Source organism: Malus domestica, chromosome 16 (assembly GCF_042453785.1).
Source record: "Malus domestica chromosome 16, GDT2T_hap1".
Taxonomy (NCBI): domain Eukaryota; kingdom Viridiplantae; phylum Streptophyta; class Magnoliopsida; order Rosales; family Rosaceae; genus Malus; species Malus domestica.
In genome coordinates, this window is record NC_091676.1 from 5,132,134 (window position 1) to 5,149,670 (window position 17,537).

The window sequence follows — 17,537 nt, forward strand, 5'->3', positions numbered from 1 at the left end:
TGGATGATTTTTATTGTGTTCAAGTGATTTGGAGGACAGGAGTGGTGACTCATATTAGATTTGAGCAATTAATTAATATTCGATGCATAACTTCTCGGTTAGAATTAAGACCTGACAATCTAATTAACTTGCCTACTAGCAATACTTAGTAATGACACGCTCACGAAATCCATCATTTGGCTTATTTTCGAGGCTAAGGCAATTTAGGGGTAACAACTAGACCAAAACTATATTCGCAACAAGTTTGGATAATTAATTAACAAGGTTGGATAAGGACTTAACAGAGATATGTATTAATGATGATTAGGGACTGTAATCCCGCCCGAAGTTCAAAAAATCGGTGCCTAATTTCTTGTGTACAGTTAGATTCTCCGCAAAATCAGCTTCCCCCTTACAGACTTTTCAACCCTTTCTTTCTTGTCACCTTTATAGCCAGCTTTTTGATCTTCTTCTGTTTTTATATACCCAACTCATAATATTACAAGGACAAAACGACCTAGCCAAGAAGATATAGATAGCAAATTAGCAAGAGAGATGGGTCGTAACAATAATAATTCTGGGAATTTTCTACAAGTTGTGGCTAACAACTTAGATGTTCTTGCTTTGTATGTGCCCCTCCACCTCCCTCTCTAAATTCTACAACTACGTATATGTATGATTCTTCTTGCTTAATTAACTTGGTCCTTAAACATATCTAAGTTGGATTCTTTGTCTCTCATCTGCAGGCCTCTAGTCACACTGGTGTATCCCCTGTAAGTATGGTGTCATGATTTTGTGCCTTTCTTCTTCAACGCTGCTAATAGGGATTTTCTGTTACACTCCGGGGTATCTTACATACTAAATATTTTTTTCCACAGCAGATCTTAATCAAGGATCCAATAAAAAAATGTGTATATATAGAGCATAATAAAAGTTTTGCTACTAATAAATGCATAATGTTGACATGCCGTCACCTATTATTTTTATGATATTTATTGGGATTTTGTGCTAGATATGCTTCAATTAGGGCAATAGAAACCAAGTCTCGCACCGATGATCAGCAATGGCTAACCTATTGGGTTCTGTATTCTCTGATGACAATCTTCGAGCTCACATTCGCCAAAGTCCTTGAATGGTACTGTACTTTTTTTCTTGCTAGATTTCAGATAAATTGTTCATATTAATTCCGGTCTTAGTTTCTCAATATCTAATTGAGTAGTTAGTTAGAAAATGTCGAATGATAACCCTAATTATCGTATATATCCTTACTGTCGATCAGCCTTCCGGTATGGACTTATGCCAAGTTGATATTCACATGTTGGTTGGTGCTGCCACAATTCAATGGAGCTGCATATGTTTATCGACGATTCATCAGACCATACTATATGTACCCACAAACTGCTCATCAGATGTGGTATTTCCCAAGAAAGAAGGGCGCCGGCCTCTTCAGCAAGCCGGATGACGTTTTAACCGCTGCCGAAAAATACATGGAAGAGCATGGGACTGATGCATTTGAAAGGCTCATAAGCAAGGTACATTGATATGCCTAGCTAATTTGTGTGCGGTCTTTCTATAAAAACCTCACACTCACTGGATTAGGGACTGTTTATTCAGTGTTAATTAGTAGTGGCCATCGTTCCGTCTTTTTGAAATCTTAACGGTGGCAAATATACGATGTAATATTGTTTTTGATTCTGATTTGCAGGTTGATCGAGAAAGAACCAGCAGGAAGAGCAACAATTACATGATCTTTGATGATGATTATATGTACTGAATCACAGTGCGTGTCTTAATTTTCTTAACAGTTATGCTGATCTTTTCCCGAAGAACATTTTGTATGCTACATGTCTTAATGTCATGAAATGGTGTGTGTCGATTTGGCTTTGAGTATTTTTGGCTGCAACTGTAATCTGTTGCTAAAAGCTGCAACCTAATACATCTAATTAACAATACGATACAAACTTAAAACCACATAAACACGATCAAAATCAATAATTTTCTTAAATTATTCACTGGATATATATATATATATATGGCAAGTTTCATCACAGTTCTTATCACGAAAAAAAAAAATCTGTTGCTAGACCCTAAATCCAGTAAAGACGTAGCTACATGTAACCTAAAATTGATTAGTCTCATTTAGATCCTTAAAACTATAATTTCTTTTCAAGAATCATTGTCTTGCACGCAACTTATTGAAACTTCTTCATCCCAAGTAGTGCGCATGTACATGTTACGTAAGGGTCGAAGTTATATATTTATACGGTTGAATAAAAGGTTGAACACGCCATTTTTCGTCTCCAAATGAACCAAAAGAGTTAGAATAGTTTAACTTTTTGTTCGACTGTCAAGAAAGTATGTCACTCATTCGAACTAATTTTACTTCTCATTCCAAACTAAATTGGTCTAAGAAAATAAAAGGCCCTCAATGAGCACCCCTATAATCAGCTATAGCTAAGCAATGAGCACTACCTTCGCATCGGACTCCTTTTTGAAAAGCATATTAGGAGACATAATTCTTTATTCTTTTCGTTTTGGATCAAAGCACTGGGGGACATGATGAGTCAATATTATATTATATATTTTACCTTATTTTTAGTATAATTTGGTAATTATTTTGAAAGAATTTTGATACTTTGCTTTATATTTTCAATATAGGACATTCGACTTCCTCTGGAGCAAAACATGATCAAACGGACGAATTTTGGAGCGATTCAAATTAGAGGACGTTCGTGTGTCTCTTGGCTTATTTGTATCAAAATTCGGGATTTTCTGCAAAGCAGTTATTTTCTGACGATTTAATAAAGGAGCAGTGCGCGATGTTGGAAAATGACGTTTCTGGGCTTAAACTACGTTTTTGAAGCCTAAGATGACCTCAGATGGGTTCGTGCCCTTCTAGAGAAGTGTTCAAAATAGTCCAAACTTTAAATCCAGCTATTTTGGGCCAGTTTTGGAGTTGATTTGGATCCAAAACGTGGCTGTGGAAATTTTTGGGTGAATTTACCAAGTTAATTTAGAATTATGTTTCATATTTTATTTCAATTTATTAGGTTTCCTAGTCTTATTCTAAGACCCTTTACTAGGAGGATTTTATTTAGAGTAGTATAAATAAATCTTTTTGGCAAGCCCCAAGGGAAAAAAGGTACACAAGATTTGAGAAGAAGAATTTGGCTAAAGCTTAGAGATTTCAAGACTTATACTTTCAAGGTGTTTTTATTCTTTTTCTAGTTTAATAAAACTCTTTTGATTTTAATTATGAATATGGGCAACTAATTTTCTTTTGCTAGAGCGAAGTCTTGAGCCTTAGCATGAATATGTAGTTTTTATTTAATTGCTTATGATATTATACATGCATACTTTGAATTATTAATCACTATGCTTTAAATTGTCTTTGTGTTTTAATGATTCGCGACTATTAAGATGTTTAGATGAGTAATTGGATGCAATTCGGTCGGAATACCACCGAGGAATTGAGTATTGCTTCTTGTTATTAATAGTTGTAATTTCACCTAGGATGAATGCCACGTCATAGGGGTTGCATGGTTTTTCAAATGATTTTCACAAAACGTAATGAGTCATGCATGCTTATATTTGATCTAAATGTCGCAGACAGATTGCATGTTTGATATACGTTCTAGCTTGAATGCTACAAGTAGAATATGCATTAGGAAAACCTAACCTTCAAAATTACATAAATAATTCATAAGTAATTAGTAAAGCTAAATAGTATCGTTAAGGGATCAACAAATAAGACATGGTCTCTATTTGGGTCAACAAAATAAGACATGCTTTCGGCGCAAATAAGGACAAAAGCAAACCATCCCGGACCCGGTCCCGCCAGATTTTCAGTTGGTGACGTGGCATGAAGCAGGAGCGACAAAACCAACAGTTCAAACTTCAAAAGAATGAGAGAGGTGCGCACGTTAGCTAACAAACAACCACTCTGCCAAATTCCACATTGACGACGACGACGATCTCTCCGGCGTCGCAGAGCGCTCCCTTACTTCTCCTCTCATTTTCCTGTTTTTTTTTCTTTCCAATTTCTCAGTTTTGTGTTTCTTTTTTTGTAAGTGAGCGACGTCGGATTTTTGAAAAATGGCGGACGTTCGGCGAATTTCTTCAGCTTTCTCGCAATGTAGGTGAAATCAATCTTCGTTTGCCCTAATCTGCGCTCCTTTTGGTCTAGAATGTATGTTTTGGTGTCGAAAACTACGAAATTCCAAGAGTTTTGGAGGAATTCGACGGTGTATGTGAATTTTAGGGGTTCTCTGATTTCTGAGCAAGTAATTTGAGCTGAGTGTTGATCAGTGGAGCCCTCCGTGTGTGGCGTTTTAGGGTTTGGGTTTACGGCATTGTGAAATTCTGAGGCTTTGGGGTTGAGTTTCTTGAGCTGCAAGGTTGTTGAGAGCTGAGGCTCATTTGTGGGTGTAATGGGTTAGAGGTGGAGCAAATCAATTTTCTTTTGTAAGTTTAATGGGGAGGAGTTGGGAATTGGGTTATGGTATTAGGTGGTGGTGGTGTTCAAATGGGTGTTGGGTCTTGGACTTCTGGGCAAAACCTGATATTGCAACTTGAATGGCTAGTCCTCAGAGAAACGGTCCGGTCGAGAGGGATATCGACCAGGTTTCTTCTTTTTCATCACTTAATTCCCATGAATTTGACATTTGAGTGAACCTTGACAAAGTTTTTTTGTTCAAATGATGTATTAAGCTTAATCATTGCAGTTTATGGTCTTGTGTTATTTACTCCTGTAGCTCATGTTGCTGTTTATTTTCTTCCCCTTCTGTTTCCAGGCCATAACAGCACTTAAGAAGGGTGCAACTTTGTTAAAATATGGACGCAGAGGGAAGCCGAAATTCTGCTCATTTCGGCTTTCTAACGTAAGTTGGCTTCACATACAGCCTTCTCTCGTTTCTGCTCTGTTGGCTCTCAGATAATTCTGGTTTTGTTTCAGGACGAGGCTCTGTTGATATGGTACTCTGGCAAAAAAGAAAAGCACCTTAAACTTGGTCATGTTTCGACAATTCTTCCTGGCCAGCGTACTGTAAGTTTCAGCTTCCATTCTCTTTTCAGATAAAATCTTCACCAAAGCTCGACCACGCAATCAAACCGTGAAAATGTAGTTAAACATTTATGCCTGGTTCCCAAAGATATTGGTAAAGATCACTGTGGCTTTTCTATGCAGGCAATATTTCAGCGGTATCCACAGCCTGAAAAGGAGTATCAATCATTTTCACTCCTGTACAACGATAGGTCCTTGAACTTGGTGAGTATATTTGCTACATGTATTTGGTAGATAAAACAAGTTTAATGTTTCACAGCCAACATTTTCAAAGTTCATTGTTGCAACTGCATCGCACACGTAAGGCCTATAAAAAACTGGGAACCTTAGAAAAAGAAAAAGGAAAAAAGCAACTAAGAAATTACATTTGTAGTATCATGGTTTAATACTTTACCTCCCTGTTGGACAGATATGTAAAGACAAGAATGAAGCTGAAGTTTGGCTTGTTGGTCTTAAGGCAATAATCACTCGAGGTAACTATCGGAACTGGAGAAGCGAATCAAGATTGGAGGGCACATCAATAGATAGTCCCCATGCTCGTACTCGACGACATTCTCCATCAAGGACACCATTCTGTATTGGGGTGACTTATCTTTTATTCTTTATTTTGTATGGAAACAAAAAAAGGAATAAAGTTCTCTTGACTTGATGTATCAGGCATTTACATTTTATTTTTCTTGGTGTTTTTACATAATACTGCAGGATCCAGGAGATACTGAGGGAGTTCCTTTGGAGAATATCCATCAGAGTAGATTAGGACAAGCATTCGCTGACATAGTATCTTATACTGCCAACCCCAAGAGTGCCACACAAGCTGAATCAGTCTCGAATGCGTCATTATCACCTGTATCTGTGGATAACTCCAATGGTCGAAATTCTGCTTCTGAAGCATTTCGGGTTAGTTTATCTAGTGCTGTAAGCTCGTCTAGTCAAGGTTCTTGTCAAGATGATTTTGATGCTTTAGGAGATGTTTTAATTTGGGGTGAAGGTGTTGGTGGTGGAGTACTTGGAGGCGGTGTGGATAGAGTAGGGAGCTCATATGGTTCCAGGACGGATGCTCTTCTGCCTAAGGTATTGCAATCAACAGTGGTCGTAGATGTTCACGGAATTGCTTGTGGTGCCAGACATGCTGTTTTGGTCACCAAGCAAGGGGAAATCTTCAGCTGGGGAGAGGAGTTAGGAGGCAGACTTGGTCACGGTGTCGATACAGATGTTTCCCACCCAAAGCTCATTGACACTCTTAGTGGGATGAATGTTGAATTAGTGGCATGTGGGGAATATCACACTTGTGCTGTTACACTTTCTGGAGATCTCTATACATGGGGTGATGGTATTCATAATTTTGGCTTGCTTGGGCATGGAAGTGAAGTTAGTCACTGGATTCCCAAAAAGGTATGCGGTCACTTGGAAGGTATACACATATCCTATATAGCTTGTGGACCGTGGCATACAGCTGCAGTGACATCTGGTGGCCAGTTATTTACCTTTGGAGATGATACTTTTGGTGCCTTAGGGCATGGGGATCACAGTAGCACAAGTACGCCACGGGAGGTGGAAACTTTGCGTGGGCTAAGAACAACAAGGATTGCTTGTGGTATTTGGCACACTGCTGCAGTCGTTGAAGTAATGAACGAATCTTCTTACCCTGAGACTTCTGGTAACTCTTCATATGGGAAGCTCTACACTTGGGGTGCTGGTGATAAAGGCCGACTTGGACATGGTGATGAACAATCTAAACTAGTTCCTGAATGCGTAGCTGCATTGATTGATAAAAACATCTGTCAGGTAGCCTGCGGCCATAATCTCACAGTTGGGCTTACAACCTCAGGACAAGTATATACGATGGGAAGTGCTGCTTATGGACAGCTTGGAAATCCTTCAGCTGATGGGAAAGTTCCCACCCTGGTCGAGGGTAAAATTGCAGATAGTTTTGTTGAAGAAATTGCCTGTGGTTCTTATCATGTTGCAGTTTTGACTTCCAAGGCAGAGGTTTATACTTGGGGAAGGGGTTCAAACGGGCAACTAGGCCATGGAGACAATGATCACAGACATACGCCTACCCTCGTTGATTGTATGAAGGATAAAGAAGTAAAGAGTGTAGCATGTGGTCCAAACCTAACGGCGGTCATTTGTCTTCATAAATGGGTATCAAATGCTGACCATTCCGTTTGCTCTGATTGTCACAATCCCTTTGGTTTCAGAAGAAAACGTCACAATTGTTACAACTGTGGGTTAGTCTTCTGCAAAGCATGCAGCAGCAAGAAATCTCTGAAAGCTGCCTTGGCTCCAGATATGAACAAGCCATTTCGGGTGTGCGACGAGTGTTATAGTAAACTGAAGAAGGCTGCAGAAGCCAGTTCTGCTGTGCGAAGTCCTACAATTAGAAGTCCAAATATGTGTCCTAAATCCAATGAGGTGACAGATAAAGAGAATCTGATCCCTATGCTACGGGCAACACTCTCCAGACTCTCATCTTTTGGCTCAAACAACCAGAGCGAAAGCAAGCAGCCTAAGCAAGAAAGAAAACCAGAAGTGCGTGATAATCGTGTCTTCCCAGTGCTGAATGGACCTTTGCACTTAGGGGGTTTTAATTTAACAAAAGCATCAACTCCTCTCGCTGGAGATTCAGAAAAAGTTATTTCGCCTTCAGTTCCTGCCTCTAAAAAGGCTTCTCGGTACACATCTCCTGTTTCAGGAAGGTCAAGTCAACGCGGGTCTTCTGAAAAAATCATTCTTGAGGATTCAAAGCTTATAAATGGAAGTTTGAGCCAAGAAATCATACATTTAAGGACACAGGTAAGCCTTTTTATAGTGCTTCAATGTCTACAGTCTAATACCTAATGACATCCTTGCATATAGCTAAATCTTTGGTGAGTTCTGGGGTCTGAATCTTTGACATTCTGTAACTGCTGAAGGGAGAGGAACTAGCCTCGCTTATGAACCGAGGAATTGGATTAAAATTTGCATCCATACAAAAATTAGTTAAAGTAATGTGAAGCTGATATTGTTCCAAAAACAATGTAGGTAGAAGACCTTACACTCAAATCCCAACATCTTGAAGCTGAACTTCAACGAACATCAAAGAAATTGAAGGAGGTCTCTGCAATAGCCGCAGATGAAGCTGAAAAACGCAAATCTGCAAAAGAAGTTATTAAGTCTCTAACTGCTCAGGTTGCAAACATTTTCGTTTATTTGTTGGGTGTGGCGTTGAAACTATCCTACCGTCCATTATTTTCTAATGTCACAATGATTTTACTTGTCCAACAGTTGAAGGAGATGTCTGAAAGAATGCCTGAAGGAGAGATCAGTCACTGCAACACAGGTTCTATTTCTCATGCAATCAGCTTTCGAAACCAGTTATCCAAAGAGCCCTCTCTGTCAAACATAATTACTTCGCAAACTTTATCCAACGGCAATTCAATGGATCGAATCTTAGCTAATGGAACTAAATCACCAACCGGAAAGTCAGAGCGGGTGCTACAAGATGAACCTGGTGTATATATAACTCTACGCTCCTTGCCAGGCGGCAGTAATGAGCTCGTGCGTGTTCGCTTCAGGTATCTCTCTCCCCCTCCCCCTTTATTTTCATAGTTTGATACATACAACCAAGTAAACATCTAAGGCCGTGGCTTAGGCTGCAGAAAATTCACTCTCTTTCTTTTACAATCGATTTTATTATACTACAGTGCGGATTGATGAAATACATTTGATGCTCTCTATCTTGTTTGCTGAAATTTAAACTGTTGTCCGACAGTCGGAGACATTTCACTGAAGAAGCAGCGGAGAGATGGTGGGCTGAAAATGGGGCAAAGTTATGTGAGCAGCACAATATAAAAGGTGCAGAGTAATATGCTGTCGGCTCTCCGGTGCAAAGCTCATATGCGTACCTCCAACGATCCTCTTCCTCACCGGAATGTGTAAATTTTTTAACCCCTAAATCATTCCGCTGAGATAGATCGAAGGATGTGGAGCCGGAATTCGCAGGTAGACTGATAATATAGAATGTCAAAACTGTAGGGAGAGATTTTCCAGAAATTGGAAAATGAAAAGGACATCCATAAGATGAGAAAGACATTTGAGAATTCTAGATTTGTACCAAAAATATCAATCTCTAATCTTATTTTTTGTATATCAAGTTGAACACAGTTCTTTAAACACAACTATCCGTCTCAATTGAGCTCAGTCCAGCTTCCTTGATCAGGTTATCTTCTATTCGAACAGGCCGAAATTTCACTTCTCCCGTCTTATTTTCATCTTCCATTTCCTGCATTCTTGTTATATGATCCAGCAACCTTCCGGCAATTGCGTAAGTACCTGACAATAGCATTGAATTGGTGGGATGATCATCGTTTAGTTCCATAAACCCTGCAAGCGGAAAGCAGTGCACGGCATGCTGTAACATCAGTCTTAATGGGCAAGCTTTCGATTAGTTTATGTGCTTCCTCCAACAACCCTGCACGACCCAAAAGATCGACCATACAACCATAGTGTTCCACCTTCGGCACAAAGCCACAGTTGCAAACCATCATCTCGAAACATCTAACTCCCTCTGCCACCAGCCCTCCATGGCTGCAAGCACTTAAAACTGCCAAGAAAGTGACCTCATTAGGTTGACAGCCCTCCTCTTCCATCCTGTCAAATAGCCTTATGGCACTACCCGCCCGCCCATGAACACCATAACCCGAAATCATGGCAGTCCAGGATTTCACATCTTTGCTTTCCATGCTCTCAAAGATGTCAAGTGCCTTGTCCAAAAACCCACATTTAGCATACATATATTATCAACCAGAGCTGTTCCGAGAACTGCATCCAATACCAAGTTCTCGTCTTCCACATAGTCCTTAATGCAACTCCCTACACTTACAGACCCAGAAGCAGCACAACCCAAAAGCAACCCCGCCAATGTAGATGAATTCGGTTTCATTCCACCGAGTTTCATCAGGCGTAACAAGGCTACTGCTTCTTCTACCATGCCACATTTTGCATACTTAACAACCAAACAATTCCATAACACAACATCCTTCACAGAAACTCCATCAAAAATCCGACGTCCCAAGTCGATTTGCCCCTTCTTCGCGTATATCGATCAAAGCAGTAAGAACATGTACATCCGAACTGAAGCCAGTCTTGATGCAATAGCCATGAATACACTCTCCTGCAAGGTGACTCTCTAAATCACCAATGGCAGACAAAAGGTTCAAAACGGTGGTCGCACTACCCCCAAAACCGATACTACACATTTGCTTGAACAAATCTACAACCACATGAGGCTGAGACGGATGAAGATACCCATCCATCAAAGTATTCAACGAAACCAAATCATTTCTTTGAGGAAATTCATCAAACACCTTCCGGGCATCTTCAATTTTTCCGGAAACACAATAAAATTGCAAAAGGGTATTCTTTACATTGACAAACAGTCCAAACCCAGACCTCATAACAACCCCATGAATCCCTCGGCCGATCCCAATGGTCGAGGCTTTGATCGTCGCGACAAATGAGAACTGGTCCAGCGTGATATTCTCAGCTCTCAAGTTATTGAAGATATGAAACGCATGCTTTGGATCATCGCTGATGGAGTAGGCTCCGATCATGGTATTGAACATGAAGAGATTTGGGTTTTGTATGCCGTTGAAAATGGCGGCGGCGTATTGGATGTCTTAGATGGAAGAGGCGAGAAGCTTGCTGGAGGGAAAAGGAAGGCCGTCGAGACCAGTCTTGACCATGGAGCCATGGATTTGTGAGACTTCCGAGACTTTTTTGCAGGGTTGTAAAAGAGAAATGAGGCTGAGATCTTGGTAGAAGACGGAGTTGTGTGTGGGCGAAAGTGTGAGTCTTTGACCCAGACGTGACGACTTGGCTATCAATGTCATCAGCCATGCGGCGCTGGCACGGCGGCGGCAGCGTTTGAATTGTTTCGAGCTCACGCCAGACACTCAAATATCTTGAGAGATATTTCAATATGACCGGTAAACGGGTGATACATCACGTGTTATTATACAAATGTTGAAATATGTGTGCTAAAAAGTTAATAAAATTTCCTACCATTTCTATTAAAACACGTAGTATACCACTAATGTTCTCGTCATAATTAAAAATTTCTCCAAATCCTTCAATTTTCCCGTGCAGACTTTTTTTTTTTGGTAGCTTGCCCCGCCGAAAAACTTACATACAATTGGAATACCAAGATGATAATATCTAGTGACGACCACAAAATATTTTTTTGGTGTAACTTACATGCAACGAAAATACTAAGGTGACAATATCTAGTGACTACCACACATTCTTTTTTGTTTTAAATCGCTCACATGTCATCGCGTCCATAGTTTGGGATTCCCGACCGGTCTTGAACTCCACCGACCATAAAACTTCCATGCTTGTAAGTTTCTCTCGTTGGTAATCGATTAATTTTAGCGAAAATGTGGGCAATAGGATCTTTGCACTAATTGCACTTTCAGTTGCCTAAAGGATGGTACCGTCGTACATTGAGAAAGCCGGATATCAAAACTTGCAGTAAGTGATACGGTAACTATGAATACATTCGGTGCTGATATCTCCCGTAGGCAGAAACGGAATGTATGAAAGTGGCCCAAGACCAAACTACCTTTCCTTATAGGGGGAAAGACTGCTGCTGCTCATCGGAGTCTTCTCCTCCTTGAAGGGTTGGGTTGACGCATCGGATAGACTTGGTAGCCTGGAAACAGAACCCTTCCCTTTCCTCGCATTTGGCCCTAACTCCTCTATCATGTATTTCCACCCATCAATTGGTCTCCTCCGGCTAAATATGTGAGTCTTGATAAAACTAGCAATCTGCATGCCAATGTCATATAACCAGCGGTAAGCATCGAGACAGTGGAAAGAAATCGTTAACAAGATTGTCATGCGTGTAATAAAACGAATGAATTCAGAACTTTGTGCAGAAAGACTTCGCATCCAGATACTTGGATGCAATTAGAGCATTCGACAGTCAAATTTCGAAGGTTATACAAAGTCTGGTGCACCAATCCATGTGCTACTTTTGTGATTGAGTTATGAATCCGATGGCTCTTCCAATTACTCATTTCAACAAGAACGGAACCATACTAAAACTACAAAACCTGTACGAGATGAACTTTTCTAACATATGAAATAGGTTCACACAAACAATGTCAAGTTCAGGGCTCTTCCTACAAGTTGTACCCTACATTTTTATTATCTGTGTGAGCGAATTTACACACCTGAAATTTATTGTATGCAATCCGACGCTCAAACTCTTGAAGAAGAATATCTTCTTCTCTCTGCGTCATCTCCCATATATTTCCCTCCGGAGCCTTGGATGTAGTTTCCCAACCATCAGGTTTGTTTTTGTAGTCAGAAGCACTCGGAGCCTTAGAGTTCTCCAAATCGTTGTTAGGAGAGTCAAAAATGCTGCAAGTATTAAAAAAGTACACCAAAAATGTAAATTCGCAAGCAACGTTCCAAAAAACTTTGCCACTACAAGCTCTAAAACATAACGAGTCAAAACTTTACATGTGCAAGTGCAACATCTGAAATCGGATACAAACTCGCATCAAATTGATAGCACAACATTCACATTCCATAGTTCATACCAACTGATGAAGCAGAACAAAACCCACCATACTTCTCTAGAAAGTACTTCTACTAATAAGCACTTTTATCATAATCATATCGAAATTTCACATAAAAAGCCCAGAGCTTCAGTCAAAAGTGCTTGAAATGCTTCCCTTTCAATTCAAAGTGATTTTCTAACCCCGAAGCACTTTTACTTTTTCTGCCAAACTTGTCAATTAACGCGTTTAGATATCGGAAAACGCTTTCATCAATTCTAAAATCACTTAAAACACACAAACGAATACACAAACAGATACATTCATGTATATGCAGAGATAAACAGAGAGAGATTAACATACTCAGAGCAACTATCGAGCAATCGCTCGATGTCGTCACCCCCGCCAATCGAATTCGAGTCGACCAATTTAGCCTCCTCCTGCTTCTCAATCTCCTTCATCCAAAGGCCAGCGTGAATCCTCTGTTTCTTCACCCGATAGTCCTTCTTCAAGCTCTCCAAGCTATAAAGCGACGACCCACTCTGGCTCTGCCGATTCTGCTTCCTTTCCTCTTTGGGTTTCCGCCTCTCGTTCCAATTCTCGTTCATGTCCTCCACGAACGCCTTCGTCTCGGGGTCGGCGTCCGACGGAAGCACGATGCTCGACTCGGGAGACGAGAAATTGACGTCGGTCTCCCATGGAGCTCTGCTGTTCTTTCCCGAGAGGTCGGGTGGGAGCCACGCCGTCTCCCACGCGTCGTTCCAGTCGTCGTCGCCGCCGCCGCCTTTCTTTGAGTTGGAGGAAAAGGCTCGGAGATTGGCGGCTGAAATGAATTGGGTTTTGGCGATTGTGGACGAGAGTCGGTGGAGCTCGGTCTGTGTTGCTATGCGTTTAAGGGTTTGCATGGTTTGCCGAATCGGTGAAATGGAAGCTTAAACCCTACGTTTTGAGAGAGACGGGGACGCAGAGAGGAACAAGACAACATACGGGCCTAACCAAAAGCCCATGTATTTCAATGGTCTTCAAATAATACATTGGGCCGTACGGCAAGGCGATAATGTTCTATATGGGCCAAGAGAAAGCAAATAAAATTTTGTGATTAATATCAATTTTTTTTTTAGCTATATGTCGATTTCCTCCGAGACTTGTAAGACGTTACCAAATTTCTCCATGAATTTTAATTTTAGTCAGTTACTTTCTGAACTTTTATAGTTGGTCAATTTTTTTCCTGAACTTTAATTTTAGCCAATTACCCTCCTGAACTTTTATAATTGGCAAATTCCCCCCTCCCGGCGTTTTATGTATAGTCTCAAGGACGATAGAACCCCCATTGGGGATGCTCTTATCCTACTCCTAACCTTTTCCGCACTTTTCCTCACTATTTATGCTAACCTCAAAAGTTGAATGCCATTGTTGTAAGTTGGCACCAATATGAAAGGGTAGTGATGTTCTTGCTCTAATTTAAAATCAGAGAGTCCTATTGTGGAATGGATGTGGCAATAAGGTTTGCTTAGGTTTATCTATTTAAATATATGCCATGTGAGTATAACATTAGTTGACCAATGTTAATCGTGTTTAACTCATGTCAATTGTGTACTCGTAAGTTATTGTATTCGTGCGAGTTTTCAATTCGTGTAACGTGTCGTGTCTGAAATTGTCACCCTGAATTATAAGCGTGAAAAACCATAACGTATTCAATTTGCAATATCAAATTTTGAAAAGCAAGTGTCAAAATGTAAGCATGTGAAAAGCTTTAATATAGTTCTCATTCTTATAACTCAAACTCAAAGAGTAAGGCATGTGAAATTCATAGGCTTCGTACTAAACTTTACTTCTTTTTCATTTTTATTTGGTTTCTTTAGATTAGTAATGGTGTTGGGCCCCCTAGGGCCCAAAAATTACGAAACGTACGCAAGTAAGGGATGGGCCACATCATACAAGCCCACCTGAGCTCGGGGTTTCGTATGTTATCTTGGTTATGAATGTTCTAAAGGCTGGTTTGGTATTAATGTGCGTTGAAAAAAAACTGTTTCTGTTGTGCTGTGAGAATAAGCTCATTTTTGTTGTTTCACGTCTTCAACTTTTCTTTCACCAAAAACAATGAAAATAAGCTGTTTTTAAGTGTTTACCAAACATCTTTTTTATCTCAGTTTTTTTTTTTATACCCATTTTTTATAGAAGCACCTCAATACTAGACAAATACTAAAACATGTTTAGACAAGCATGGCGATGGAACATTATTGTCCAACGCAGTCACATTCAACGGTCTTATCCCTTATCTGTAATTTTTAACATGAAGTTGTTATTCTTCCTTCAATAAAATATAAATATATATATACACACACACTCACAAATTCAATGGCTCTTGTGTTACATTGATATATAAATAGTGCGGGCTTATTTGACAATCAAGATTGGATCGATATATTCCGAATTTCAAAGCACGTTGAAGGAAGAAATGAATGCAATTTTGTCCAATTTAAAGGCAGAAGATGGATCATACATAAATAAACTACAAACTTGTATATTTCAATTCCAACATAATGGTAGGATTAGAAAGATAAGTTTTGTTCTTGTCTAATTTATTCTGATTTCCTCAAAATGGAACGTTATTCCCGTTATTTGAATTAAATGTACCTTGAGTTTTATGAGTCATTCACTCAAATATAATCCTAGTCACCAAACGAAAGTTATGATTTTTTTAAGTACGAAAAATGCGGTTTCTAATCAATAAATATTCACTTATTGCGTAGGAAAAGGATCCTTGCTAGATCCTTTTTCTAGGGATCTTAGGGATCATGCGGTCAATTTTTGTTATGTACTATTTATATTTAATTTTAAATTTTGAAATGATTTTTGATTGCATGATGTACGATGAACGATCACGATCGCTGAATTCCTAAGAAATAGATCCAGCGATGATCATTTTCCTATTGGAGGCAGATTCTCTGCCCTCCCACTTTCCGTGCCCTCCTGTTTGTGTGGTCACGTTTAAGTCACGTCAACATTTTATATTACTATTTTTTTGTCTTATTATCTTTTTTAAAAAAATATATAAAATATTAAAATATTTTAACCGTGACCACACAAAACATGAAGGCATTAGAGGGTACGGGAAGTGGAAGGACAGAGAATCTTCCTCCTGGAAGGACAAGGATTGTCTGCCCTCCTAGTTGTGGTGCCCTTCCATGCCCTCCTATTTTGTGCGGTCACGGTTAAGCCACGTCAATATTTTATATTTTAATTATTTTTTGTCTTATTATCTCATTAAAAAATTAATATAAAATATTGACGTGGCTTAACCGTGACCGCACAAAATAGGAGGGTATGGAAGGGCACCACAACTAGGAGGGCAGACAATCCAAGTCCTATGTGGAAACATCTAGCCCATAAAATACGTGTGTACGTAGTCACGAAGAAATTGTGATAAGCGTCAATACTCATTCCTTCTAAGTTGGATGTATTCTTAGCAAATAATATTAAGTAAGGTCATGAGCGTTTTTGAAATAATATTTAATTTTAAATCGTGACATCGCTCATGACCTTACTTAATATTATTAGATAAGTTTAAAATTTAATATTTGTGTCTATTAATTATAAAGAACTTAAAATTTAAACTCATTCAACGATGATTAATATGTGGTGAGCATCCAATCATTTGAGGATGATGAGAAAAATATTTCCTTTAAATTGAAGATATTTTAAAAAATAAGAATTAACTGCAGAGAAATAGACAGGAGAGGGTCAATCGCCATCAAATGCAAGTTGCAAATAAGGTACTCACTGTCCCTGCTGAGCTGTTTATATTGCAGGAAATTGGAAAGTAGTGGGGTTGGGGGCATATGATTTTGAATTGAAATTACGTGGCTACGAGCCAACTCAAGACTTTAATCACACAACTATGTGTTAGCTATTAGGGCCAGCCTGTATCTGAGGAAGCTTCCCACCTCTCACAAATAATTTTGGGATGTGCTATCTACACATTTCTTTTTACTTCTCACACATCCCTTGTTAATTTATGTCCGTTGATCTTCTTCAATTCATCCGATCCAATGGTTGAAAACTAAAAATGTGTGGAAGAAATGAAAAATTGTGTGTGGATATCACACCCCATAATTTTTCATTGTATTTTGAACACAATCACTTTAGTTTTATTTTGATTTTATTTTTATTTGTGAAGAAACGATATTATCTATACTAAGAAGATGAGTGAGTTTAGCTTCACAAGTGTTAGCAATAATGTGATTCAAATTCATCTTTGGCGATAATCGAACTTAAAACTTCTCATTTACAAGTGAGGAGGAAGACACTAGACCGTAGCACTAAGTAGACCTTACGTTATTATTTTATTCAAATAAAATTATAAGTATTTGCCTTTTATAACATATGAAGATGATACACCACATAACATGACTAATGTTCATTATACTTTTAAATATTTCTCCCCATACCACAAAGAATGACTTTTATGAAACATTGTTGAGAATCAATCCCATATTAATGAGAAAACGGACCTTGCATGAGCTTATAAGTAAGTTGGACTATTTTCTACATTTACAATTAGTTTTTCCACCTCAACTTTCCTCATGGCATCAGAGTTTGTTGTCTCAAATGTAAAGCGAACAACCACGTGCTCCAGTCACTTCGTTTGTGTTTACCACATCTTAGGCTTGAAAATTCACCAAGCTTAATGAATCATCTTGAGAATGAATCTTACATTAATAGAAACAAAGATTTTGCATAGACTTACAAATAAGTTGAGTTACTCCCCACATTGCCATTGATTTTATGGTGAAACTTTAACTTTATTCATATATCACCACAATGACTTTCCGTATAAATAATACAAAAAAAAGTATAATTTCTCTTTACGTGTCATTATATTATTAATACAAAATACCACTATACCGGTTTGCACGGAATATACAAATTGCTTTTCCATACTTCCT

At 39.0% G+C, this 17,537-nt stretch overlaps 3 protein-coding genes and 1 pseudogene across 5 annotated transcripts; 2 read left to right on the forward strand and 2 right to left on the reverse strand.

The window, feature by feature from the left end:
* The first annotated feature begins 174 nt into the window (after nucleotides 1–174).
* On the forward strand, nucleotides 175–1,869 carry LOC103402907 (HVA22-like protein c). Of its 2 annotated transcripts, none has more exons than XM_008341691.3 (5): nucleotides 175–605; nucleotides 726–825; nucleotides 992–1,114; nucleotides 1,259–1,511; nucleotides 1,685–1,869. In XM_008341691.3, the coding sequence occupies exons 2-5, from the start codon at nucleotides 767–769 to the stop codon at nucleotides 1,751–1,753; spliced, it is 504 nt and encodes a 167-aa protein (XP_008339913.2). In that variant the 5' UTR covers nucleotides 175–605; nucleotides 726–766; the 3' UTR covers nucleotides 1,754–1,869. The 2 variants fall into 2 exon arrangements, with proteins under 2 accessions (XP_008339913.2, XP_008339912.1); XM_008341690.4 differs by having other exon boundaries at nucleotides 376–605; nucleotides 726–752.
* A 2,017-nt stretch (nucleotides 1,870–3,886) lies between these two features.
* LOC103402905 (PH, RCC1 and FYVE domains-containing protein 1-like) lies at nucleotides 3,887–9,223 on the forward strand. Of its 2 annotated transcripts, XM_008341688.4 has the most exons (9): nucleotides 3,887–4,602; nucleotides 4,773–4,859; nucleotides 4,934–5,023; nucleotides 5,165–5,245; nucleotides 5,451–5,624; nucleotides 5,744–7,837; nucleotides 8,066–8,212; nucleotides 8,309–8,598; nucleotides 8,796–9,223. In XM_008341688.4, exons 1-9 carry the CDS (start codon nucleotides 4,555–4,557, stop codon nucleotides 8,887–8,889), a joined length of 3,105 nt encoding a protein of 1,034 aa, XP_008339910.3. In that variant the 5' UTR covers nucleotides 3,887–4,554; the 3' UTR covers nucleotides 8,890–9,223. The 2 variants fall into 2 exon arrangements, with proteins under 2 accessions (XP_008339910.3, XP_070671911.1); XM_070815810.1 differs by lacking the exons at nucleotides 3,887–4,602; nucleotides 4,773–4,859 and having other exon boundaries at nucleotides 4,996–5,023; nucleotides 5,451–5,616.
* On the reverse strand, nucleotides 9,131–10,914 carry LOC103402906 (pentatricopeptide repeat-containing protein At1g26900, mitochondrial-like; annotated as a pseudogene).
* On the reverse strand, nucleotides 9,131–13,581 carry LOC103402904 (protein GAMETE CELL DEFECTIVE 1, mitochondrial). The gene is made up of 3 exons (XM_008341687.4): nucleotides 12,952–13,581; nucleotides 12,259–12,448; nucleotides 9,131–11,851 (listed from the first exon to the last, which is right to left on the reverse strand). Exons 1-3 carry the CDS (start codon nucleotides 13,491–13,493, stop codon nucleotides 11,642–11,644), a joined length of 942 nt encoding a protein of 313 aa, XP_008339909.3. The 5' UTR covers nucleotides 13,494–13,581; the 3' UTR covers nucleotides 9,131–11,641.
* Between the last annotated feature and the right edge of the window lie 3,956 nt (nucleotides 13,582–17,537).

What these genes read in the sequence shown, in the direction of transcription:
- LOC103402907 (XM_008341690.4), top strand. Translation starts at nt 535, where the DNA reads ATGGGTCGTAACAATAATAATTCTGGGAATTTTCTACAAGTTGTGGCT. An exon ending in AACTTAGATGTTCTTGCTTT is followed by an intron (nt 606 to 725) that starts GTATGTGCCCCT and finishes TCTCATCTGCAG; the next exon opens with GCCTCTAGTCACACTGGTGT. An exon ending in TTCGCCAAAGTCCTTGAATG is followed by an intron (nt 1,115 to 1,258) that starts GTACTGTACTTT and finishes ACTGTCGATCAG; the next exon opens with CCTTCCGGTATGGACTTATG.
- LOC103402905 (XM_008341688.4), top strand. Translation starts at nt 4,555, where the DNA reads ATGGCTAGTCCTCAGAGAAACGGTCCGGTCGAGAGGGATATCGACCAG. An exon ending in TCGAGAGGGATATCGACCAG is followed by an intron (nt 4,603 to 4,772) that starts GTTTCTTCTTTT and finishes TTCTGTTTCCAG; the next exon opens with GCCATAACAGCACTTAAGAA. An exon ending in GGACACCATTCTGTATTGGG is followed by an intron (nt 5,625 to 5,743) that starts GTGACTTATCTT and finishes ATAATACTGCAG; the next exon opens with GATCCAGGAGATACTGAGGG.
- LOC103402904 (XM_008341687.4), bottom strand. Translation starts at nt 13,493, where the DNA reads ATGCAAACCCTTAAACGCATAGCAACACAGACCGAGCTCCACCGACTC. An exon ending in TTGCTCGATAGTTGCTCTGA is followed by an intron (nt 12,449 to 12,951) that starts GTATGTTAATCT and finishes TAATACTTGCAG; the next exon opens with CATTTTTGACTCTCCTAACA. An exon ending in TTGCATACAATAAATTTCAG is followed by an intron (nt 11,852 to 12,258) that starts GTGTGTAAATTC and finishes ATTGGCATGCAG; the next exon opens with ATTGCTAGTTTTATCAAGAC.